The 23,651-nt window shown below is 60.9% G+C and overlaps 2 protein-coding genes across 10 annotated transcripts in view; one reads left to right on the top strand and one right to left on the bottom strand.

The window, feature by feature from the left end:
* Positions 1 to 5,753, top strand: part of GRAMD4 (GRAM domain containing 4) — a 62,370-nt gene extending 56,617 nt beyond the window's left edge. For all 9 annotated transcript variants that reach the window (XM_043440392.1, XM_043440394.1, XM_043440397.1 and 6 more), the window contains 6 exons: positions 39 to 193; positions 1,337 to 1,481; positions 1,997 to 2,090; positions 2,750 to 2,834; positions 3,482 to 3,550; positions 3,725 to 5,753. In XM_043440392.1, coding sequence (XP_043296327.1) covers positions 39 to 193; positions 1,337 to 1,481; positions 1,997 to 2,090; positions 2,750 to 2,834; positions 3,482 to 3,550; positions 3,725 to 3,829 — 653 coding nt within the window. In that variant the 3' untranslated portion in view covers positions 3,830 to 5,753. The remainder of the gene's footprint in view (positions 1 to 38; positions 194 to 1,336; positions 1,482 to 1,996; positions 2,091 to 2,749; positions 2,835 to 3,481; positions 3,551 to 3,724) is intronic.
* Positions 5,754 to 8,079: 2,326 nt separating this feature from the next.
* The window catches only part of CERK (ceramide kinase), a 38,774-nt gene continuing 23,202 nt past the window's right edge, over positions 8,080 to 23,651 (bottom strand). Inside the window, exons 6-14 of the mRNA XM_043441307.1 lie at positions 22,572 to 22,635; positions 20,607 to 20,752; positions 18,378 to 18,452; positions 17,696 to 17,848; positions 15,768 to 15,873; positions 14,230 to 14,306; positions 13,358 to 13,563; positions 12,437 to 12,648; positions 8,080 to 10,102 (exon numbers count right to left, since the gene is read on the bottom strand). Of these exons, the coding sequence (XP_043297242.1) occupies positions 10,030 to 10,102; positions 12,437 to 12,648; positions 13,358 to 13,563; positions 14,230 to 14,306; positions 15,768 to 15,873; positions 17,696 to 17,848; positions 18,378 to 18,452; positions 20,607 to 20,752; positions 22,572 to 22,635 (1,112 nt within the window). The 3' untranslated portion in view covers positions 8,080 to 10,029. The remainder of the gene's footprint in view (positions 10,103 to 12,436; positions 12,649 to 13,357; positions 13,564 to 14,229; positions 14,307 to 15,767; positions 15,874 to 17,695; positions 17,849 to 18,377; positions 18,453 to 20,606; positions 20,753 to 22,571; positions 22,636 to 23,651) is intronic.

Genomic DNA, 23,651 nt, shown 5'->3' with positions numbered 1-23,651 from the left:
CAGGGTCTTGCTGAGACGGGACCTCGTCTGCCCCCCAGGCCTCTACGCTGGAGTCAAGTTTTTCCTCATTGATTTTATCTTTAAACGCTGCCCGAGGCTGCGAGCCAAGTACGACACCCCCTACATCATCTGGAAGAGCCTCCCCACGGACCCCCAGCTCAAGGAGCGCTCCAGCACCACCGTGTCACGCAGGGTAGGCCGCGTCCCGGCTGGGGAGGCCTGCCCGCCCGCCTGCTGTGCCTTGCGCCCGCTCCTGGGGAGGCTGGTGGCTCTGGTCTCGTGGGGCCCTGGAAATAAGACAGCTGTGGGGGCAAATTCCCAGTGACCGGCTCTGCTGTCCCAGAGGTCCGGGGTGACGATCCCAGGGCCGGGCGGCCCTGCGCAGGGGACGGCTGTTGGGGGAGGTCCCCACCCACCTGAAGACCTCTGCCCATCCAGACTGGCTGGCGAGCAGGCCCTGCCCAGCCAGGTGGGCTGCCAGGCCCCAGGCAGGAGGGTTCAGGGTGCTGGAAACCGGAGTCCAGGGGGGGGGCCTGGTCCCCACTCTCTGGCTCAGCCTCGGGCGGCAGGGCTGAGACGGCACAGTCAGTGCTCACAGGCTGGCAGAAGGCTGTGTGGGCATCGGGCACCATGTCCAGAGCCAGGACGCTGAGGGCATGCTGGCCTTGCTGCTCTTCTTGGAGTCTCAGACTAGTGGGGAGGTTCTGGGCTCAGTAGGACTCCCGTGGAGGTGTAGGAGGGCTTCCCGGAGGAGGTGACGTTGGGTTTCAGCCTTGTGTTTGGGCGTCCAGTGACGGCCTTGATGCCTCTGTCTGTGGGAGGGAAGCGCTGGGTCAAGCATAGGCCAGGCTTCCTGGGTTCGGGGACCGTGAGGCTCATTGGGGGCCAGGACTCACAGGCCAGGTGCGCAGCCACGAGTGGGCTCCGGTCACAGACCCAGGTGGACCCGGGGCTGAGGCCCACAAGTAGGCTCTCTGAGTCTTAACCAGAGAGCGGGGCGGGGGCTGCCCGGGGCGGAGGGTGACCCCGCCGGGCGGCCCACTGGCACGCGGCTCACTCAGCAGGTGGTGACGGCCTCCCGTCACGCGGCCCCTGCCCCTTCTTCTGTCCTGGTCCCACGTGCGTTGTCCCTTCCGGCCAGCTGTCGGGACGCGACGAGGTGCGGTGTCCGTGTGGACGCCCCTCCCGCCCTGGGGCTGTGCGTGGCTCTGGTTGACTCTGATGACTGATGTTGCTCTCGGTGGCTGGGGCTTCGGCCGGCCCAGGGTGGGGGGCGACCGCATGCCTCCCTCGCCGCCTCGGCGGGTGGTGCTCACAGGCGCCTGGGCCCCCGCAGCTGCAGACAGCCTCCTCCAGGAGCTGCGTGTCCAGCGCGCCCGCCGGCCTGAACAGGGACGAGGACGCTGGCCGCCTGCACGGCGCCAAGAAGGGCAACTTCCATGAGATCTTCAACCTGACGGAGAACGAGCGTCCGCTGGCGGGTACGTGCGTGCCAAGCCCGTGGCCAGGCCTGGCAGCTCGCCCGCCCCGGTGCTGGGGTCCAGAGGCGGGAATGGACCGTGGGGGCCGGGGGAGGGCCCCCAGGGGCAAAGGTCGGAGCGGCCAGGCACGTCTGCGGTGGGTGGTCTGGCAGCAGAAAGGTAAGCAGGCGTGGTCAGGGCGGCTTAGACGTTGTGGCCTCTGTTGTGTGTGACCCCGGCCACGGAAGACCTTTGCAGAGCTTCAGCCTTGACCTTCTCCCGAGCCCTCTTCCTGCTGACCTGGACCATGAACTGGACTCTGCCTTCATGCCCCTGCCCGCTCACGTGGGAGGGGACGCCCGTTTCCCAGCGGCTTCAGCCCCCACTGCCCCCGACCCCATGGGTTTCTCTGATAGTGAAGTGCGTGCCTCGGACGTTCCCCAGAAGCCAGCGCTGACACTCCCAAGGCGAGTCCAGGGTGGGCGTCTCCGGGGGGAGCGTCATGGCCAAGTCCTGTCTGGCTTTGTCCCCGTTAGTGTGTGAGAACGGCTGGCGGTGCTGCTTGATAAACCGGGACCGGAAGATGCCGACTGACTACATTAGGAACGGGGTCCTGTACGTGACGGAGAAGTGAGTGAGCCGTGAGCGGGGTGCAGGCAGTCGTGATCCCCGGGGGTGGCCGGAGTCCAAGCAGGCATCCCTCCGGTCCAGCGCCCGCCCAGAGCCACTGGGCCCTGACCCTGGAGTCCAACACGCTGGACCCCGGGGTGCCCTGGTCTGCCGCGCTTGTCATGTGGCAGGAACCCACCCCCCAGCCTGGACCCCCAGGGCTCTCAGGGCGGCCGGCAGGTTCCTTGTTCGTCTCCCTTTGGGATGAGGTGGCCCAGCTGCCCCGTGGGGGTGGGGGGTGGGGAGCAGGCCCAGAGAGGGCCCAGTCTCAGCCTGGGGGGTCCCCGAACACCTTGTCCCCCACCCTCCGCCAAGGACCACGCCTCCCTCCCCCCCCTCGCTGGAGGTTCTGGCCAGGCAGACCCCCCGGGGCCTCGGGTGCAAACATCTCCCGCTGGGCACCCCGCGCGGCTCGTTGCGGGACCGTGAGTGGGGTTCAATGGGAGTGCTGGGCTCTAGACTCGAGAAGCCGTGAGACCCTGTAAAAGCGAAACTATTTGTGGGAGGCCGGCGTGTCCTGGCCAGTGAGGGGGGCCCCATGTCTGGGCTGCGGGGCGGCTGCAGGCGTGGCCCCCTGGTTCACCGGCCGGGCTCTGTCCACTCCCCCGCCCGCCCTGTAGTTACCTGTGCTTCGAAAGCTCCAAGTCCGGCTCCTCTAAGAGGAACAAAGTCATCAAGCTGATGGACATCACGGACATCCAGAAGGTGGGTGCCCACCCCCCCCCCCCGCCTCAGGAGCAGGCGGCTGAGGGTTCGTGACGCAGGGAGCCACCCTGGGAGTGGGGGGCGGTTAGGGCGAAGTGTGGGGGGCTGTGTAGACCATCAGGCTGGGCCCCTGGGCCCCGTCGGTGCAGGGGGGTCCACACCGCGGGCTGGGCCCCTCCTAGCATAGTGGGCCGGTGCCCGGCATCCTCGCATGGACGGAGCAGGGAGCAGTGAGCTGGGCGCCCGAGCCTGCACACAGCCCCTCTGGGCACCCTGGGGGGACCCAGGGCTCAGCTGGGCACTGCCTCCGTGCCGCTGTGTGTCAGGAGCGCCCCACGGCTATGATCGGTTCCCCCCCCCCCCACTGCCCGGAGAGGCCTGTGGTCGCTGGGCTCAGGGGCGAGATGGGGCGTGGGGGCCTGTTCCCCCTCGAGTGCTCCTCAGTGCGACCCTCAGCCTCGCTCGGGAGTGTCTGCAGCTCTGGCGGCTCAGGCACTCGATCTGCCCACGTTCTCTGGCTGGCCAGGCCCGGGCCCGTGGGAGTCTTGCCGTCCGGGGCTCTGTGGAGGAGAAGGTCCTGGGGTGCGGGGAGGGCGGCCCTGACCCCAGGAGAGGCCCCAGGTGACGCGCCCACTGTCTGCTTTCAGTACAAGGTCCTCTCTGTCCTGCCGGGGTCGGGCATGGGGATTGCCGTGTCCACGCCGTCGACCCAGAAGGTAAGCGCTGGCTGGGGTCCCGGAGGTGGGGGATGGGCCGGGGTGTGGCTCTGGCTGGGGGGCGCTGGCTTCTGGGTGGGGGCAGGCCTGCCGTCTTCCGGCCTGCATGGCCTGCTCCGGCATGGCCCTGGCCGGCACGGACTTCCGCCTGCACCCGCTTGCTCCCTCCGCCAGCCGCTGGTGTTCGGCGCCATGGTGCACAGGGACGAGGCGTTTGAGACCATCTTCAGCCAGTACATGAAGATCACGTCCGCGGCAGCTGCCGGCAGTGACAGCTAGTGCTGACTCACCTGGACACCGCTGGAAGTTTTTTCTTTTTCTTTTTTCTTAACAATTTGGTAGTGGAAAAAAAAAAATTGGACATCCTCATGATCTTTTGCAATAATCCCCCCCGGATGTGTGGTTTCCGTTGTGTTGACCCTGCGTTTTGTAGACCCCTTTGTGCAGGGGTCGGGGCTCTCGAGGGCTCGTCCCGTGGACGCGGGGGCCGTCAGGAAAGACGACGACACACGGGACCTGCCGCCAGGCGTGGCCGGGCCCCCTCGGTCCCCGCGGGGCAGAGACCACCCAGCCCGGGTCCCGGGCGCCCAGCAGCTCTTCTGCACCAAAGCCATAGGAGGAGCGCGCAGGGCCTCCCTGTGGAGAAGGACGTCCGCGACGGGTGAGGGGGGCCCTGCCAGCCTCCGTCAACGGGCCGGCCCTTCAAGGAGGCCCCGCGCGCGTGTTGAGAGCACGTTGCCGGCCGGCCGCTCAGGGGCCCGCGATCGGCCTCTGGGGGATGCGGGGAGGCCCAGGACGACAGCTGCTCGGGGTGGGGGGGCTCCGAGCTTCGGGGCTCATGCCGGCTTCCAGGCTGCAGGGCCGGCTGGGTGAGGGGCTCCTGGGCTGGAGCAGGAAGGACAGGTGCGCCCCAGGCCCGCGGTGGCCTTCCCCTGCGGGCTGTGACAGGCGCTGAGTCCACCTGGTGTTGGCGGTGGCGCAGAGCAGAGCCCGGAGGCCGGCCCGCGCCGGGGCGCACCAAGGTGGAGGGGAGCTGGGTCCTCGCACGCCTGGCGTCGGGACTGGCCCGAGACCTCGGGGAGGGACATGCTGAGCCACTCAGCACACTTCCAACAGCGGGCCCCGCCAGCCCTCAGCTTGTCCTGAGTCCCCCGAGAGACACTGGGTTTGTTGTTTTTTGAAGAAACAGAAGATTATATTTTTTACAGAGAGCAAGCTGTTTTTCTTATTTTTGTATCATTTTTCAGATGTGATTTTTACCTTTGCTCCTAATTTGCTGGTCGGGTGAGCGACACGGTGGCCTCGCTCCGGTCACACCCCCGGAGGGGCCCCCCACTCCCCGCGGGGAGCCTCCCCCACCAGCTCCCAAAGCACACGCCCCTGTTCGGACCACACGTGCAGGGCCGGCCCAGCTCCCGGTTCCCCCCAGCGCTGGGGTCTCGCAATTCTGCAGGTCGACCTTGAACAGACGTAGGCGGAGCACCCCCCCCCTCGACCTGGGCTTTGGCCCCTGGTCAGCGCAGGTGGACTGGGTCTCAGGGGCTGAGTGAGCATCCACAGCCAGTGGGGACCCCCTCCAGGCCCGAGGCAGGCTGGGTGGGCCCTGGACTTGGTCCAGGATGACTACGGGGGCGACACCCGGGGGTGCTGCCGGACCCCATCACTGGGGCCGCCGCGTGGTCAGCATGCGTCCCCTGTAAGCACGCTGGCAGTCCCCGAGCCCGGGGCGGGGGCCCTGCAGGGGAGCAGACTTGCTGTCTTCAGAGCTGCGTGGCTTGGTTTGAGTCCCTTCCCAGGAGAAAGGGAGATGAAAACTGACCATGTGCTGGGGGTGGCCGGTAGGGGCCGTGGCGGGCCCTGCTTGGAAGCCTAGGGCCTCCGCCGGGAAGGGCACAGACCTGAGCAGATGCCCTGTCGGCGAGAGCCGGTGGTGTTTTTACTGAATCGTGTAAATCTGGGCAGATGTTCGATTTCTGCGACTAATCCAGGAACTGAATGAATGTTACCATTTTTTATGTCTGAAGCTTGAGTCTCTTTTCAACCTGTAAATAGTCGTTACCAGTGTGACTTTTGTTCAACAAAAGGATTGTACTGTATGAAGAACTGATTGAAAAAAAAATCTCCCTGTAACATTTTTTTTAAAAAAAAAAACTTGTTTAAAGAAAAAAGTCTTGTATAAATTATAAATTTTTATTTAAATAAACCTGGAATGTGTTGTGCTCACAGTGGGGGAGGGTGCGGGGTGTCTCTCCTGGCAGGGCCCCAGGGCCAGCAGCGCTGGAGGGCATTGGGGTTTTGGCGCTGAGTCCGAGGGGTGAGGTGGGTCCCCCGGGAGTGGGCCGTGGGGGCAGGGCAGCGGGCTGTGCACACGGGCAGGCTGGGAAGAGGGAGGCAGGAAGCCGGTGATGAGTGATGGCCGGCGCGGAGGGGTGTCCAGGGGCTGGCACACACCGGGGAGGTGGGGGGAGCTCGGGCCTGGCCTCCCTGGGGGCCGTGGGCGTCTCGGGGGCTGGGTGCTGCTTGCAGCGCCCCCCTGAGGCTGAGAGGTGGGAGGCGGCGGGGCCCTGGGCAGAGGGGTCCTCAGTAGCACGTGTGGTTCCGCGGATCCACTCGCCGATCCCGGACACGGATGCAGGGACCTGCCTGGCTTCTGCAACCACAGGGGCCGTGCCCTGACCTGTGCTGGGGGCCCGGCGGTGCGGGGCGGGGGGGTCTGGGGGGCAGAAAGGGGAGACGGGAGCACAGAGGGAGTGAAATGAACATTCTTGTTCTTGAATTGGGGCTGTCTCCACCGGTGGTGTTTACAACACGGCATTTGGGGAGTGGGTCTTACGACTGACGGACAGGTAAATGCACACACTGGCCACAGGGGGCACTCATGGTGAACCAGGAACTGGGTCTAGTCTAGTTGGCCCCACAGTAACCAACGGGCGAAGCCGATTCCAGAGTTATTTCCTGTGAGGGACCCTGAAGACTGCAGGGTGTTGGGGACCGGCAGCTGTGGTCTGTGACCCGAGGGAGACCCCAGTGTCTGGCTCGCTGAGACCTGCCCCCAAAACACTGGGACAGGAAGCCCAGCCCCTTCCTCTTGTGGACCCAGCGTCCTCCACGGTCAAGGGCTGGCATCCCACCAACAAGGTTGTAAAGGAAGACACTCCAGTATCTGTGATTACAGACAGTCCCCAGGCCTGCAGATAAATGAGGCCAGCTTTCTGGATATAATCTCGTTCATAAAAAATAACTGCATTTCTACTTGAAGGAGAGTGGCCTCACAATAATGATGTTTTTAAGAACAAATCTAAATAAAATTGAGAGATATGGAAAAATTAAAAAGCTGCATTAAAGACATCAATGAGGACTGACGTAAATGAAAATATATGCAATGTTAATAGACTGGAAAATTGCGTTTCATGATGAAAACATCTTAATACCCGCTAAACGAAACAAGCTACAGAAAAATGACACAATATGATGCCTTTATGTAAAGAGAAAAACCTGCAAAACTAAATACACTGTCTGAGAATATAAACACAGGAAGGGAAAAAAGCTTCCTCCTACCCTCCTATGTTCAGTTACTAGGGTCGGCAAGTTAAATCAACAAAAGGCAAATTAGAAAAGGCATGGAGTTTTTATTTAATGCTAATATTTAAGTATTTTTATGTTCCTGGAGGCCTTTGTAGAAAAGCAAAGAGTCTGACCCAAAGAGGTGGTCAGACTCAGGGTTTTATGTGCCACTTTAATAAAGGGCAACAGATTTGTCAAGCAGTGACAAGATAAAAGGAAGCTGGCTTCTTGGGTGAAGTGAAGGTGTTGAGGAATGTTATTTGGGGGGAAATTAACGGAACAGAGTGAAAGTCACTCAGTCATGTCTGGTTCTTTGCGACCCCGTGGGTTATACACTCCATGGAATTCTCCAGGCCAGAATACTGGAGTGGGGAGCCCTTCCCTTCTCAGGGCATCTTCCCAATCCAGGGATCGAACCCAGGTCTCCCGCACTGCAGGCAGATTCTTTACCAGCTGAGCCACAAGGGGTTGGCTAACGGAACAGAAGGGCTGTTGCATTATTCAGTTTGGTTTGTCAGCTCAGTGCTGACTCTGTCTCCGGGACATGGGTGGCCCCCGAGAAAAGGGGGGCTCACCTGCACACACGGGAAGGCGTCGCCTTTCAGGCTGACGTGGGGAGGGGCAGGCAGCTCTGTCTGCATTGGTGGCTGCTTCACTGTCTTCTGCTCAGAACACCTTCACGCCCAAGTGGTCCACGTGGGGCGCTGTGTTCCGATCCCCTGACGTGGAGAAGCAAGGGATTCGCTCCAGTTTTAAAACCATAGTTCCCTCCTCTGTGGGGGCAGGGGAGGCTCCCTCCACAAGGGCACACGGGGAGGAGCCTGGGGGCGAAGATCAATTCCTTGGCATGGGTGGTAGGTTCACCATTGCTCAATTTCTTTAAATTGTACCTGTTTTCACACACACAAAAAATACTCTGCTTTGAAAGACAACAGGAATCTGTAAGAGAGGGAAAAAAGGCCACATTCTGCCCAAAGTAACAACTTTATTTGTCTTCTCAAACATATCAGAGCAAATTCGCCATTTTCTAACCTTGAAGCCAGCAAGATTAGAAAGGAAGTTAAGCCACTTTCCGTTCCCACTGCCAGTTCCACGGGGCCACAGTGAGGGCAGCATCAGCCGGCGCCAGCCGCCCCGGCCTCCGCATAACCGGGAGCAAGGGAACCGCGGCCCCACCGAGCATGGGGGAGGTCACGACCAGACCAGCGCTTCCAGCGACCCCGCGTTCTCTCTGTCCAGCCATCAGTTCTGATTTTTCCTTAAAATCCTGGAGTTTAGGCGCTGTGGTTGCTCCACCAGAGTCCTGGCTCGTGGGAAGGTCAGAAAGGTACTCTGGTCCCGGGGTGGGGTCGTCCGCAGTTCCTGGGGTCAGGGTGGGGGCTCAGACAGTCACATGACCCCCAGGGACAGTTCCAGAATCTGCGGTTTTGTAGGTCAGCAAGCAGTTGGTGGATATGGCCAAGGTCACTGGGGAACCACGTGGCATTACGGGGGTGGGGGTAAGGGGTTCCTTCTTGAACAGAACATGCTTACTCTCAGCCTAGACTGGTTTTCTAGAAACGGCAGTGGGTTTCGGGGCAGACCAGTGATTGACATTTCCCAGGGACAATCGAGACTATGGAGACCCTCTCGGGGCCCCGGTAGGAACACGGTCTCCTGAAAAACCTGTCGAAGCTGCCCTGGGTGGGAATGAGTGATGAGACAGGACATTTCACATGTACGAGTTCTGAGAATGAACGACATCTGTTAGATGCGAGGGTGCCCGCCGGACCGTGTATGGTGGCTGGTGGCCCTCAAACCACCTCAAATTTTAACAGTTGAGCTCCCTTTTCACAAGTCCAAGTGGGGGCAGCATCCTCTTAGGTCTCAGATGAAGCTGTTGCAGACGCGTCGTCCACGCACAGAAGCACAAACCCAAACAAAACTGGGCTGAGCGAGGCGCCCCCCAACCCCGGTCCAGGGTGGGCCCCGCACTTGCACAGCAAACAAAGGAAAACACGGCCAGCGAGGCCACTGTGTATGCTCTTCTGGTTTACAGGACGAACCTTGCAATAAATACATGGAAGGAAGTGTGAAGACAACAAAGGCATGGACCTGGGTCATGTGTACGGACTCGGGGCTGCGGGAAGGGCACCCTGGGATGTGGGACCCTCTCCCCAGGGCGGTGGGGCGCTCGGTCTGAAGTTCACGGCTGCTTCCCGTCTGCCCACCGAGCTCAACCACGGCAGCCCCCGCCATGGGGACAGCGCTGGGGGCGTCTAAGCATTAAGACACTCGCCAGGGCTTCACGAGTGGTCGGTTTCTGGGACGCCTGACCTGTCCTCCCACCGGATTGTCTAGAAGCACTGCTGTGATGGGAGAGGGGACTGAGCTCTTCACAGCTACGGGAGAGCAACCCGGGGAGTCCCTCCCGCTCGCTGGACCAGGCTGCCCCGGAGGCGGACTAGGACATTGCCTTGTAGATGCGCGAGACGGGAAGGGTCCAGATGGGCCGCTCTAATCGCGAGGGAAGAGGCAAGTGCTACAAAGAGAACCACGACTCAGCAGGCGCTGACCACCGCGCTCCAGAGCAGGTCCTGCCGAGCAGCCCAGGGACCCGAGGATGCGCGCGACAGAATGCACCGCCCCTGAGCTGCTCGTTAGAGCCGGGGCGGGCCGTCAGCGCGGCTGCAGTCTAAGGGGCCGGCGCGCCCCAGCCAGCATGGGCCACCTGCTGGGGCTGAGACCCGTAAGATGCAGCCCACAGACGCACACAGAACCGAAAATGCCAAATGCATCCACAAAAATTGCTGACAAAAACGTTATTTTTTCTAAAATCAATATTCAACTATCAAAAATAAATTTCTAAATTTGAATGTATCGCAACATAATTGGTCTGTCGTCATTGTCTGAGACACGGTCCCCACGGTCGGCGCTCAGCCGCGGGACTCCTGCTTGGGGCTCTCTTCGATTCCTCGTGCGAAGAGCCGAACCAGCTGGCAGTGGACCCTGCGGAGACAGAGGGCCACACTGAGACCCTGACCCCTGGCCCCTGGCCCCGGGGAGAGGCGGGCCTCGGGCTCGGAGAAATGTCCGGGCACCCCTGAGAGACCGAGTTTGCAAAGGGCAGTGACGGCCAAGCGGAAATCCAGGACTGCGCAGACCCACCCATGAGCAGAGGGACAGCCCCACAGGCCAGCTCCCCGCCTCTCCTGGGTCCGCTCATCAGAACCAAGCCGACGGGGCTGCAGGGCGGGTCCCACGAGGGCCACTCGGAGCGTCAGGAGACACAGTCCCGGAGGCGAGGGCCCCCACCTTCCACCGCAAGCACAGCATGTGAGCCTGGGGCTGGGAGGTCTGCAGGGGCTCCTGGGCTCCCTCCTCTGGCCCGGCAGGGCCTCCTCCCCAGGTTACGAATGATGTCACAGGCGCCTCAGAGATGCTGCGTCATAAAAACCCCCAAAGTGACGTGCTGTTCCAGGCACCGTAATCTCTATCAAGATGCATAGGATCTATTTCGTGAGAGAACGCCTTTTCTAACTGTCAGCCGTTCCTAAGCTGGCATTAAACATACTTCCATTTCCTGAACTTGTGCAATGAGTCTACGAAGGCGGAGCCCCACACACAGGCCCCCGGGATGGGTTTTCCTGGGACCTTGGAGCCCCCCTGCCCTGAGATGCAAGGTGGGCAGTCACGGCCACACTGGCTGCGCCCCGGCTGCGAGAGCATCGGCGAGCAGGCCGGGCCTCGGGGAGACTGGAGAGCCTGCTTCTGCCCCTGGCTTTGCTTGGACGCTAAGGGCAGAGAGACCCAGCTGGGTCAGTGGCTGGTTGCCTGAGAAGCCATCTAAAGTGGGGTTATAAGCGAGGACACACGTGGCATGCCGAAATGTGGAAGGTGTGCCCACCTGTCCTTCCACGCTGCAGGGGTTGGGCTACGTGCTTGCTTGTGATCACCTTCCTCGTGTAACCCACTCACTATGGTCAACGAGGGTCCAGTTTGGTTTCCTTAAAGTAGGCTTCCCTGGTGGTCCAGACAGTAAAGAATCTGCCTGCAATGCAGGAGACCTGAGTTCTTTCAGGAAGATCCCCTGGGGGAGGAAATGGCAACCCACTCCAGTATTCTTGCCTGGGAAATTCCATGGACAGGAGCCTGGCGGGCTACAGTCCAAGGTGTTGCAAAGAGTCAGATATGACTAAGCGACTAACACTTTGGCTTTCACTTTTCTCTCAAGATCCTAAAGGCATTTGTAACAGGATAGAAAGAATCCTTCTAGAATTAAACAGTTCCCCCTCAATCTCTTGGGGTATTCCCAGGGGGCGCTAGTGGTAAAGAACCTGCCTGCCAATGCAAAAGATGTAAGAGATACAGGTTTGGTCCCTGGGTGGGAAGGATCCCCTGGAGGAGGAAATGGCAACCCACTCCAATATTCTTGGCTGGAGACTCCCCATGGACAAAGAAGCCTGGCGGGCCACAGTCCACGGGGTTGCCAAAAGTCGGACACGACTAAAGTGACTTAGCACACTTACACCCACACCTCCATCAGCAGCGCTTTTTAAAAAAAAAAAAAAAAAACACGTTTGACTGTGTCCTTCCATGGGGAAAAAACCCTTCTTGGCACATATATTAAAAACAACAACAACCTTTCCTGGCACTTATGTTTCACCTGGTTATGTAATACATATAACCAGACTGCAGATTCCCAAGTCCAAATACAATAGGCCTAACGGATTTGGAGCTGGAGGGTCAGACCTGGCACCTGGACCTTAGCTCGGTCGTGGGTTCCTCGGGCCGGAGCACCTCCTGGTGGAGTTAGTGGACCCAGGGCTCCGAAAGTGCCCACAAAGGGAGTTTGTTAGTTTAACTCGTTAGGAGACGAGAGGGAACAACAGTGCAGGACGCGGCAGAGAAAGTGAAACGGAGGGGCTTCCACCCCCAGCATCTTCCCAGCACTGAGACAAGGGCGTCTCCCGGGGACTGTCCCTGGGCACGCCTGTGTGTTCATGGCGGGCTCTCACACTCCAGGAAGTAGGGTGCCAGGCTCCCAGAGCCCCCGGGCACGCCCGTGCCGTCACAGCGGGCTCTCACGCTCCAGGCGGTAGGGTGCCAGGCTCCCAGAGCCCCCGGGCACACCTGTGCCTTCACAGTGGGCTCTCACGCTCCAGGCGGTAGGGTGCCAGGCTCCCGGGGCCCCCGGGGCAGGCCCGTGCCATCACAGCGGGCTCTCACGCTCCAGGCGGTAGGGTGCCAGGCTCCCAGAGCCCCTGGGCACGCCCGTGCCGTCACAGCGGGCTCTCATGCTCCAGGCGGTAGGGTGGCGGCTCCCGGGGCCCCTCCGCTCACCTGACCTCGATGGCCGGGCTGCTGAGCACCTCCCCGTCGCAGTTCCAGGCGCTGCTGGAGGCGCGGCAGCAGCAGGCGCTGGGGTGCTCGCTGCACAGCTGTCCCAGCCGCTTCTTCCCGCGGCCCAGCACGCTGCCGTCCTCGTCCTCCGCCGGCTTCGACACAAACTGGAACTTCTTGACGCGGTAGACTTCCACGAAGGTGAAGTCAAACTAGCGAGAGACAGCCAGACGGGCACGCGCTCTCAGCGGCGCTGCGCTGGGGGCAGGGCCACCGTCAGGGGCCTCCCAGCGAGCCCCCCACAACGTGGGGACACGAGAAACGGTCACCACGGCTCTTAAACCCGGTCTCAGCCGCACTGTGTGAAGCTTACTACGGAGTTCCGTGGTTCCCAAGCAGTGAGCTGCACCATTCTTTACCTTTTCAACAAGCGGTGCTTTAAAAGCCACATTAAAAACACCGCTGGATCAGATCTTAGAAAAAATGTAACAGCTGTGAACTTTACTACTGTCTGAGACTGATCAAGAGTTGCAACTGTCTGGATAGCGTTAGACTCGGGATCCCCCCCGCCACGTCACTACACGCATGACAGTGACTAAGGGTGGGTCTGCTGGGAGGGTCTCAGCAGAACCCCCTCCCGGGAGCCTGAAGACTGTGCTGTAAGTGGCCTGCAAGGGCAACTGAAAACGCACTGCATCAGCCTGTCCTGTCTGTAAACAGGAAGAGAAACAACAGGGGAGTGTATGGAAACATTCACGCCGTCTAGGGGCCGTAATCAAAGACTTTATAAATAGACTTTATAAGGAGGAAGTATGACCAAGAGCTCACAGTGGGTGAAAGGCAGGCAGAGGCATCTCTCCTGCTGCCCCCGCCCTGGGCCGCCCAGGCGGAGGACGCGGCTGACACCTGCGGCGCCCTTACCTGGTCGCCCTGGTTGGTGTGCCTGACCAGAAAGCGCAGGAAGTTGAACCGGGAGCACTTCCGGATGAGGATGAGGTCAGAGGAGCCGTCCCCCAGGTGGGCGGCCGGGGAGAGGCCCTGGGGGCTCCGGGGACAAGCGCAGGACATGTTGGTGGCGTTGATGGCCAGGAACTGCCCGCAGAGGACCTTCCACTCCTCCACCTCCTCTGGAGCGGGAGGAAGCATCACTGTTCAGTTCAGTTGCTCAGTCCTGTCTGACTCTCTGCGACCCCATGGACCGCCCCATGCCAGGCCTCCCTGTCCATCGCCAACTCCGAGTTTGCTCAAACTCATGTCCATCCAACAGTCTCACACCATGTTAAATCGGGGCCCAGCAGGCGGGGGTGGGCTCCTGCCCCTTGGCATCAACACACAGACAGCCCGCCCGCAGTCACCTCCCGAGAGGAAGTCCTCCCCAGAGTGGGCGCGGGGTGGGGAGCTCTGGGACCACCATCTAGGGTAGGGGTTGCCAGATCTGGCCTGGCAGCTGAGTGTGTGTGGCCTGTGAGTTAAGACTGAGTTTTACATTTTTAAATGGTTGGGGGGGTGGGGAAATCAAACGAGGGAAGTATTGTGTGATGGATGAAAAAGACATGAAACAAATAGCCCGCGGCTTTCATGTCCGCCCTCAGTGAGGCCACTTGCTGGCCCCCGTTCTAGAGCGTCCTGGAGACAGGCGCAGAGTAACTCGGAGGGGCGCGGCGAGAGGGGCCCTTCCACAAAATCTGCTCTTCCCCAAGGTCTGGCAGAGGCCACGGGCGCTCGGCCTGGAGGGACGGAGGAGCAGGTGCTCTGCAGAGAGCGAGGGGGCCCGCCACGGCCCGGACACCTACCCGTGCCGTCCAGGCCGTACAGCGAGCGCTTCTGCTCCTCCTCCAGCTGCTGCCTGCTCTGCCTGCACACGGAGCACCTGCGGGAACGACAGCGCCGGTCGGTGACGCGCGCACAGCTGGCCGCCAGCCCCTCCCACGCGGGGGAGCGCGCACAGCGGGCCGCCAGCCCCTCCCGCGCGGCGGGAGCGCGCACAGCGAGGCCGTCAGCCCCCCCCGCGCGGCGGGAGCGCGCACAGCGGGCCGTCAGCCCCTCCCGCGCGGCGGGAGCGCGCACAGCGAGGCCGTCAGCCCCTCCCGCGCGGCGGGAGCGCGCACAGCGAGGCCGTCAGCCCCTCCCGCGCGGCGGGAGCGCGCACAGCGAGGCCGTCAGCCCCTCCCGCGCGGCGGGAGCGCGGCCTCGGACGCTTCACTTACAAATATTTCGCTTGCGCGTTAATTTGAGCTCTCAAAATCAGATCCGCTCCTAGAAATTACACAGGCAACGACATATCCTTCTCGGAAACTTATGGACGTTCCAAAAAGCCAGGCGCATCCCTTGGGGGCCCTGTGTCGGCTCCGGGGAGGGGTGAGCTCGGCCCGCAGTTGCGGGGTGGGGCACCGGCGGGAGCAGAAACCAGCTGCAGCTCCAGCCGTGGACCCGCCTGAGCCCTTGTTCCCTTCGCCCGACAGGTAACACTGCGGCCGTTTGGTCCAGCGGGTGACAAGCGAGTCAGCGGCTCAGAGCAGCGCTCGCGGGACCCGGTCGCGGGCCGAGGAGGTGTCTGGGGTCCTCGGGCACCGCTGGGCTCCGGCCGCCCAATGGGCCCGGGGCTTTCGCTGGTGGAATCAACTCATCGGAAACCGAGCCAGCGAGGCTACATCCCCAAGCTGGTGGATCCTACGGCCTCAGCTTCTTCACTCAGAGGAGGAAAGGACCGGGGCGGGGGGAATGGCCTACGTGCGAATGACTTAAAAAGGAAGGAGGACCGTGAGCCCATCGAAACCCTGCAGCCTGCCGTGTCCTCAGACGGCGGAGCAGGGACAAGACGGGGGCCGGCGGGCCGCGGGCACAGGGTGACCCCCTGACCCGGCTCCGGGTTAACCCGGGCACGTGCAGTTCACGGCAGGGGCGCGCCGGGTGAGAAGTCAGTGCAGCTGGCAGAGGGGCCCCGCTGCAGACCTGGCCTCTCCTGACCACAGGGTGGCCCTGTCCAGCCGGCTCCATGGGCGCCTGGAGGGCGCACACAGAGCTGTCTATAAGGGCTTCTCTTCATCATTTCTCAGACCCCCAGCAGGGGGACAGCAGACCACCCCCCACCGGAGCACACAGCGTGGTGTGAGCCCTCCGCCGGGTGGACGATGGCCCAGGAGCCAGCATGAGGGGTCACAGTGGAAACCCTCAGGGTGTGGGGGACACCTTCAGGGTTGGGGGGACCCTGGCCGCTGGACGTGATGAAACAGCACCCCCCACCTGACACTGCAAGGACCGCCCACTCACAGCCCCCGCCGGTCCTGCTTCTGTCTCCTCATCTGAACAGAAACACGTGGGATGCGCTTACCCTGCCCGGCAGGGTTTCCGGTCCCTTGGGGAGCCCACGGTGTGCTGAGCTGGCAGGAAGGACACTGTGCCTTCGTAGCAGTGATGGGAGAAGAAGGTCTTCAACCCTGAGGACGGAGCAGAAGGGAGAGGAGACGGCGCCGTCAGCCTTGCAGAGGGGCTGGCGGGTCGCCGGGGACGCCAGGGACAGGGTCCGCAGAAGGACAGGGCCCCTCTGGCCTCGGGCTGAGCCGCCGCCACTGTCTCGGGGCACTGCAGGCTCCCGGCCACCAGGGCCGCCTTCCATGCTGGCAGAGGGGGCGTCTCAGCCACCAGGGACCCCTCATGGCCTCGGGGTCTGCCTGTGAAGCCCCGGGCGCACCCCCAGGCTTGGCCCTGTTGTCCTTGACTCTGGGGTCTCTGGGGTCTGCCTCTCATGATAGAACGCTAACTGAGGAGGAGCTGCTTCTCGTGGATGAGGAAAGAGAGGCGACTTCTTGGACGGAATCTAGTCCTGGGAAGATGCCGCGGAGACGGCTGAAGGGACGAAGAGGATGTAGATAGAATACAACACAAACGTGGCTGACAAGCAGACGTGGGTCTGAGAGGGCTGACTCTGGCTCTGAAAGAAGGTCTACTGTGGGTTAAGCACTATCAAATTTCACTGCAGGCTACAGAGACATCGCTCCTGGAAGAAGAGTCGATCGATGTGGCAAATGTCACTGTTGTCTTATTTTAAGAAATTGCGACACCCCGTGTTCAGCACCCCCCACCCCGATCCGTCAGCAGCATCAGTTCGGAGGCAAGACCCTCTACCCAACAAGTGTGACGACGTACAAGGCCCAGATGGCAGTCAGCGGTTTCTAACCACAAAGAACTTTCAGACTAAGGTGTGCACCCTTCTCAGATATAATGCTACAGCACACAGTACACTACACTACGAGTGAGTGAGTGAAGTCGCTCCGTCGTGTCCGACCCTTTGCGACCCCATGGACTGTAGCCCACCAGGCTCCTCCATCCATGGGATTCTCCAGGCAAGAATACTGGAGTGGGTTGCCATTTCCTTCTCCAGGAGATCTTCCTGACCCAGGGATTGAACCCAGGTCTCCCGCATTGCAGGCAGACACTTTACCGTCTGAGGCACCAGGGAAGTCCACTATACTACACTATAGTGTATACACAGCTTTTATAGGCACAGGGGAAGCAAAAAATTCATGTGACCTGCTTTATGTTGACATTTGCTTTCTCCAAGTGGTCTGGAACTGAGCCCTACATGTCTCCAAGGTGTGCCTGTAAAGGTACCCAAAGGTGAACCATAAGGGGAGTGACCAGGGAAATGGCACATTAAATACAGCAAAAGAGGAGGGAATTCCCTGGCGGTCAGGTGGCTACAACACGGCGTATCCATTGCCCGGGGCCTGAGGAGTCGGGGAACTAAGATCCCGAAAGACCCCTGGTGCAGCCAAAAAATAAAAATAAATAACTTAGTAAATACGGCCAGGGCGTTCGCCTTGGCCACAAGAGCGTCAGACTCTGACCTCTTTATCCTTTCAAGCTCCCTTCTGCACTGGGGCTTCCCTGATAGCTCAGCTCGTAAAGAATCCGCCTGCAATGCGGGAGACCTGGGGTCCATCCCTGGGCTGGGAAGATCCCCTGGAGAAGGGAAAGGCCACCCACTCCAGTATTCTGGCCTGGAGGATTCCGTGGACTGTACAGTTCATGGGGTCACAAAGAGTCGGACAGGACTGAGTGCCTTTCACTTCGCTCTGCATTTAAACGCCGAAAGCTGGTGCTGCACACGCCCTGCAACTGCCGGCCCTCACTGGTTCATCCGGCCTGGAGTCAGTCGACCTCCCCTTGGCCCTGTACCTGGGGACCCGCGGACCCGCGCCCCAGGGAGAGCGAGGAGACAGGGGCTGGGGGCGCCCGGGAGGGCGGGAGCCGGGCTACCTGAGAAGTCATATCTGATGAGGCCCATCCACCGCTTCTTCTCGCTGTCCTTGATGATGTCCCCGTAGAAGCCGTAGCCCAGCAGGGACACGGAGTACCGCAGGAGTGTGCTGTTGTGGTGCACAGCCGACACGTCCATGGACAGCGAGTCCCCTGCAGAGAGAGGCGCGTGCGAGCCGCCCCCAGCCCGGCCCCGAACGGCTCCCGGGGCCGGGGGCCTGCCTCAGATTCCCGAAAGGGGCTTGGAAAGCTTTTCTGTGGGGAGGGAACAACAACAGGGCCAGGAGGCTCGCTGTCTAGTGGAGTGGGGGGGGGGGTCTGTCCCCCCAGGATGATAAGGGGCCGAGTCCCGAGCAGGAAAGAAGGCTGAGAGCAGGGCTCCAGACAGGCGGGGCGGGGGCGGGAGAGGCACTTGGCCAGTGCAGGGGCTGCGGGGAGAGCCGGCCAGGGCACGGGTACTAGGCGCCCCAAGGCTGGGTGAGGGCCCTGGAGGGTCTGAGCAGTGCTTGTGTTTCTCAAGGTCACCCAGCTGGACGAGCCGGATGGCGGCAGGGGAGGGCGGCAGACAGGGCCCCGCGGGCGGACGGGCCAGGGCGCCCGCATGGCGAGACAGACGGACACCCGCTTGCGCCTGCAGCCCTGGGGTCCCGCACGCTGGGCGTGGCGCTGACGGGGCACCTACCCACGATGATGTGCAGAGCCGAAGTCTCCGCGTCGTTTGTGCCAACTGTCGAGTAACACACACAGTCCGTCGACCCTGAGACGGGGGAGAGGTCCTTAACGTCACTGCAAGAACTTAAGATCTTAACGTGTCTCCAAGTAGGGGAGTAATAGCGCTTCCTTCTCTTCCAAAGACTGGGAGTAAGTACGGGGTAAATACAATTTACCTACAAAATTAGTTACTGAGGTTGTTACTGTTTGGTGTTCAGTCGCTCAGTTGTGTCCAACACTTTGAAACCCCGTGGGCTGCAGCACGCCAGGCCTCCCTGTCCATCACCAACTCCCGGAGTTTACTCAAACTCATGTCCATTGAGTCGGTGATGCCATCCAACCATCTCATCCTCTGTCGTGCCCTTCTCTCCCTGCCCTCAATCTTTCCCAGCATCAGGGTCTTTTCCAGTGAGTCGGCTCTTTGCATCAGGAGACCATAGTACTGAGGTTGAGTCATCAAGAATGCCGAGACTGACCTTGACTACTATCAGTGAGCTCCTCACAGAGCTTTTAGAGACCTCTTCTGGGCCCTGTGTGGGGTGTGGTGGGGTGGGATCTTGGGGGGACGGGCAGGACTTGCAGCAGTGCCTGGCTGCTATGAAGATCAGCAGCAGCCCTGGGGCTCCAGACCACCAGACCCAAGGGGCTCACGGGGAAGTGCACACAGGACAGCTTGTGAGGGTCACAGAAGCAGCCCAGGGACCCGTAAGTCGTGAGAGACCCGGAGCCGCAGCCCAGCCCAGCCCTGGGTCGTCTGTAAAGGGCAGGTGACCTCAGAGCACCCAGCTAGCGCCTGGATCAGTGATGCTATGGGTCCTCCCTAGGTCTGTCCTGGTTCTAATTGGGTCACCACCTGAGTGGGCAGATAATCTCCCAGGTGCTTATTTATAGCACACTCCTGCGCCCTGCCCCACCCCCAAGATCCTGACTCAGTAGGCTGGGGACGGGGCTGAATCTGAAATTTGACAAGTCTGTGGAACAGCTGAAAAACCTAGTCTAGACTTCCCCAAAGTGAACTGACGGTGCCCAGAATTGCACAATAAATTTTGCACAACACATGACCAGCCGAGGCCCATCAGTCACCGTGCTAACAGGCACGCAAGCTCTGGCCGCAGGCAGGGTCCAGACGCTGTGTCCACAGGCCCCAGAACATTCTACACATCCCTCAGCCTAAGGCACGTGGGATGGAGCTGCAGGTCCATGGTTCTGAACAGACGCGCTGGATCGCAGGCGGCCTTGGTCATCTCTCAGAACAACAGAATCTGGTCCAGTTTGAGATCAGGGTGAAGGCTCTTTAGGTGTTAATAGTTAATCTAAGCAAACTGATGGCTTATGGCTGGTAACAAACTCATAACAGACATACGTATCCTCTGACTGACTGTGCAACCTCCCCAGCATCTTCAGCTAGAAGACGGGGCGACGGCACCATTCACACCCGAGCCTGACCCACCAGGGTCCCTGCTGCTGCGGCCCAGACAAGGGCGGGGAGGGCGTCCCCTCCCAGTTAGATGTACGCAAAGCCCCAGCCTCACCCCTACCCCCTTACTACAGTGGGTTCTTCGAGAGAACGAGGTGCTTTTTCCAGTCATGAAACACGCTGAGGCAGCCAACTCGGGACAAGCCAGCCACCTTACACCCCGAGGCCCCCGCCCTGACACCCAGCCCCCGGCTCCAGGCACCAGGCCCGTCTTCCAGGCTGCCGCCTGCTCCCCGGGCTCCCCTTCTCCTCCACTGTGCTCCGGGCCCCCACTGCCCACCCCCCACCAACGGCCAGCTCTCTGAGAGCACAGACCACAGCCACCACGTGGTGGGAACCTGGGGCCCGGGGAGGAGACAGCACCCCTTCCCGCGCAGCCGTGGCCCCGCGTCAGGTGCGTGGGGAGAAGGGCACGCCTGAAATGGAGTGAGCCTGAAGGCAAACACGGGCGACCCGCCGGGCCTGCACCCAGGACACACCCCGACGACCAGCCTGCATGCCCTGGGCGAGACCCGACACCCGGCCCTGCCCAGTGGACACACCTGGACGCCTGGCCCCTACCGAGTGAACAGACCCCATCCACCCCACCGCCAGTGGACAGACCCCCCCCCCGTGGACAGACCCCCATCCACCCCATCCCCAGTGGACAGACCCCAACGTCCGGCCCCGCCCAGTGGACAGACCCCGCCCCCAGTGGACAGAGCCCAGCATCGGGCGGCTTACCCGCGGGGATGATGCCGATGCGGAGTGGGCTGGGTACCAGCGTGGCCCGCGGCTGGTTCTGGTCCACACCGGCGTCCCTCTGCGTCCTGCCCACCAGGCCATGCAGGACCTCGCTGAACATGCCGTCTCCGCCCACACACACGATGCTGCCGGCGGAACAGGGGGCGGACTCAAAACCCGACGCTGGCTCCCAGCTCCCCCAGGGTCCAGCCAGGGCCCTCCCACCTGCCTGTGCTGCTGGGCCAGCCGGCCCCCACCCACCCACTTTGCTCCTGCTCCCACGCCAGATGGCGTTAGACCCCCTGTGTCTACGGAGGGGAGCCTTCGGACCTGCTGGAGCCACAGGCTGGGCTCTGAGAGGCCGGGAAGGGCCGGGCCTGGGGGACCAAGTGAAGGTGGGGCTGGAACCAGGCCTCAAAGGACGCCCCTGCCCTCCAGCCCCGCAGCTGAAAGGCAAGCGGGCAAGACCCACACAGGCCCCTCTTCCCCTGCCAGCCCCTGACCAAGGCCCCCAGGAGCTCGGACCCTCTGGCAGGTGACACACGGCTCCCTCCCAGGCCCTCCCCCACCACGGCCCACTCCCGCCGTGTGACCCTGGACCTGCTGACCCTCAAGCTGCCTGACGTCCCCAGGGCCACAGTTGCCCACTGGGGACCCGAGAGCCTTCTCGGGGCCCTGGGACCCGGAGCAGTGACACTCAGGACGCCAAGCACCAGCAGAGACGGTGCTGACGGCCCTGGTCACATAGCTGGAGAGACAGGGACCAGGGTCGGACAGACGCTGGCCACCGGGGGCCCTGAGCCTTCTTGTGACCGGACTGGCCGGGCCCTCAGCCCAACTGACTCACGCCCCACCCTACCCCCGCCCCCCGTTTGGCTGCATGGACTTCGAAACCTGCGTCAGCCCATCTCACTGCTGGGTGACGCTTGGTGAGGATCTGGTCATGGGGACTAGCTGATTCTCCCCCAGACGTCCTGGAGAGCATCCCCCTGTCCCGTGCCCTCTGCCAGCGTCCAGCCGCTCCTGCCCGGGACCTATAAGCCCTGGCGGCCTCCAGGGTCCAATACCACCTCCTTGCTATTCGCCACGTGGGTCTCAACCAACACTCCTGCGCCCATAGGGGTGCAGCGTGTGAGCTTCCCGTCTCCTCACCACCTTTCCCCGCTCTCTGCTCATCCACCAGGCCCTGGCCACGTGCCAGCCCTGTGCTGGGCACGGGGACAGCTGTGCCCGAGGCAGAGGAGGCCGGTCTGCAGGAGCTGACCAGTGGACAGGGACAGCAGAGACGCAGACTCCGGCCGGGGCCGGCCCCTCCTGCTGTGGGACACAGGGACCAGCCCTGCACCCCTGCGCCATCGCAGCCGGAAACGCACACCCGGGTCCCGACCGAGGAAGCCTCGGGCCCCAAACCAAGGGATGGGCAGCAGTTACTGGCCGGTTCTCCACAGTCGGCCCCACCAGGAAGGCCGAGGACCCGCGCGGGGTTACAGGAGGCCGGAGAGACACGGCCCTGCGTCTGAAGGCCACGCCTGCCGCAGGGCTTTTCTGCTTTAGGGAACTAACGGGGCGCGGGCAGGACTGGGTCAGGACAGCACACGGGTTACGGTGTGGGCTGACACAGTCTGTGTCAGGGCCCACCTCCTGGGCAGTGATGCCCGCATTGTAGCTCTGAAGGACATCCTCGATTCTAGGGCATACACACACAGATTTAAGGACAAGAGGGGATCACCTTCAAATGAAAAGATTTCTGTATGAGGCAGTGAGACAGAAGGGAAACCAAACTTCCACGGCGGTCCTCTGAGGAACAGAGGAACGCAGGGTCCTCTGCACATTCCGGCTTTGCCCAGGTTGCAGGGGAAGCAAGTTTTCTTCCAGAGGGAGGGAGGGAGCAGGGAGGGTGCAAGAGGGAGGGGGGGAACGGGCCGGTGAGGACGGACTGAGAGCAGCGGTGGGACGCTCACTCACCCGTCGTACTTGTCTATGCTGAGCTCATACAGGCTCTCCCTGGCGTGGTTGGCACGTTCAGTTACTGCGGGAGAAACAACATGGGGTTGTAGCATTTACACGCAAGTCTGAGAATCCGTTTAAAGTGAAGGCGGGTTAAACCACTTTAAAATGAGGTCCTGTAAAATCCTCAGGTGGGTTGGCTGTAAGGAATCCTCCTTAGTCTTCCCCAAATCCCCTTCACATCGAGGGATGGAGCCGGCCTCGGGGAGCACGACCTCCCAGAATACACTCCGCGGGTAAGACGTCCGGTTATTGGCACTTAATTGCCAACCAATAACGATTGTGGGGGGAAGAGGTTACATTTTTTATTTCATAGTTTCCCCTTAGCAGCCAGAAGACTTTGTAAATTTTAGAATGCCAAATGTAGAAAATGTCAATCCGCAGTCTGTTTACTCAATATAATTTTTAAAACTCTCTTGTGCACACGATTTTGTGTCCTTTCTCCCCCAGCGTCTTATCACAACCCCCTTTTTATCATTAACGTTTCCTTGTAAAGACCATTTTAAAGAACTACAAACTATTCCTCCAGATTCACCACAATGTTATCCATGTTTCTTGTTTGGGTCATCAGCAGTTTCCAGTGTTTCGCTTTTATAAAAATGAGGCAACAGACGTTTGCATACCTCTCTCTCTGCACAGCTGATGGTTTCCCCTTGGAAAGTTAAAAAAACCCGAAGACTCTTGACCCGCACTGCCGAGGGGCCCTTTAATAAGTTTATACAAAACCTCTGAGGCTCTGAACAAGAGGCACTGTCTCCTAACAGCCTCCCGGCATCGAGAACTTGCTCTGAAACTCAGCGCCACAAGTGTGGCATCGCACGTGTTTCTTAAAATGCCACTCATCGGAGAAACGATTTCTAACTGCTTGCATCTCCTGCAAGAACTTTCTGTCTGTGGTCTTTGTCCTTTTCCCTTGTAGTGTTTTTCTTGAGGGATTTATATGCTAACCGTTTGCTGGAACAGTCTACGCTCTTTACTTTGCATTCTTCTCATTCTGGCATGCCAAAACCCAGACATTCTATTTTGTTGAAAGACTCT

The sequence above is a fragment of the Cervus canadensis genome, chromosome 21 (assembly GCF_019320065.1).
Source record: "Cervus canadensis isolate Bull #8, Minnesota chromosome 21, ASM1932006v1, whole genome shotgun sequence".
NCBI lineage: Eukaryota > Metazoa > Chordata > Mammalia > Artiodactyla > Cervidae > Cervus > Cervus canadensis.
This window is presented reverse-complemented; position numbering and strand designations above follow the sequence as displayed.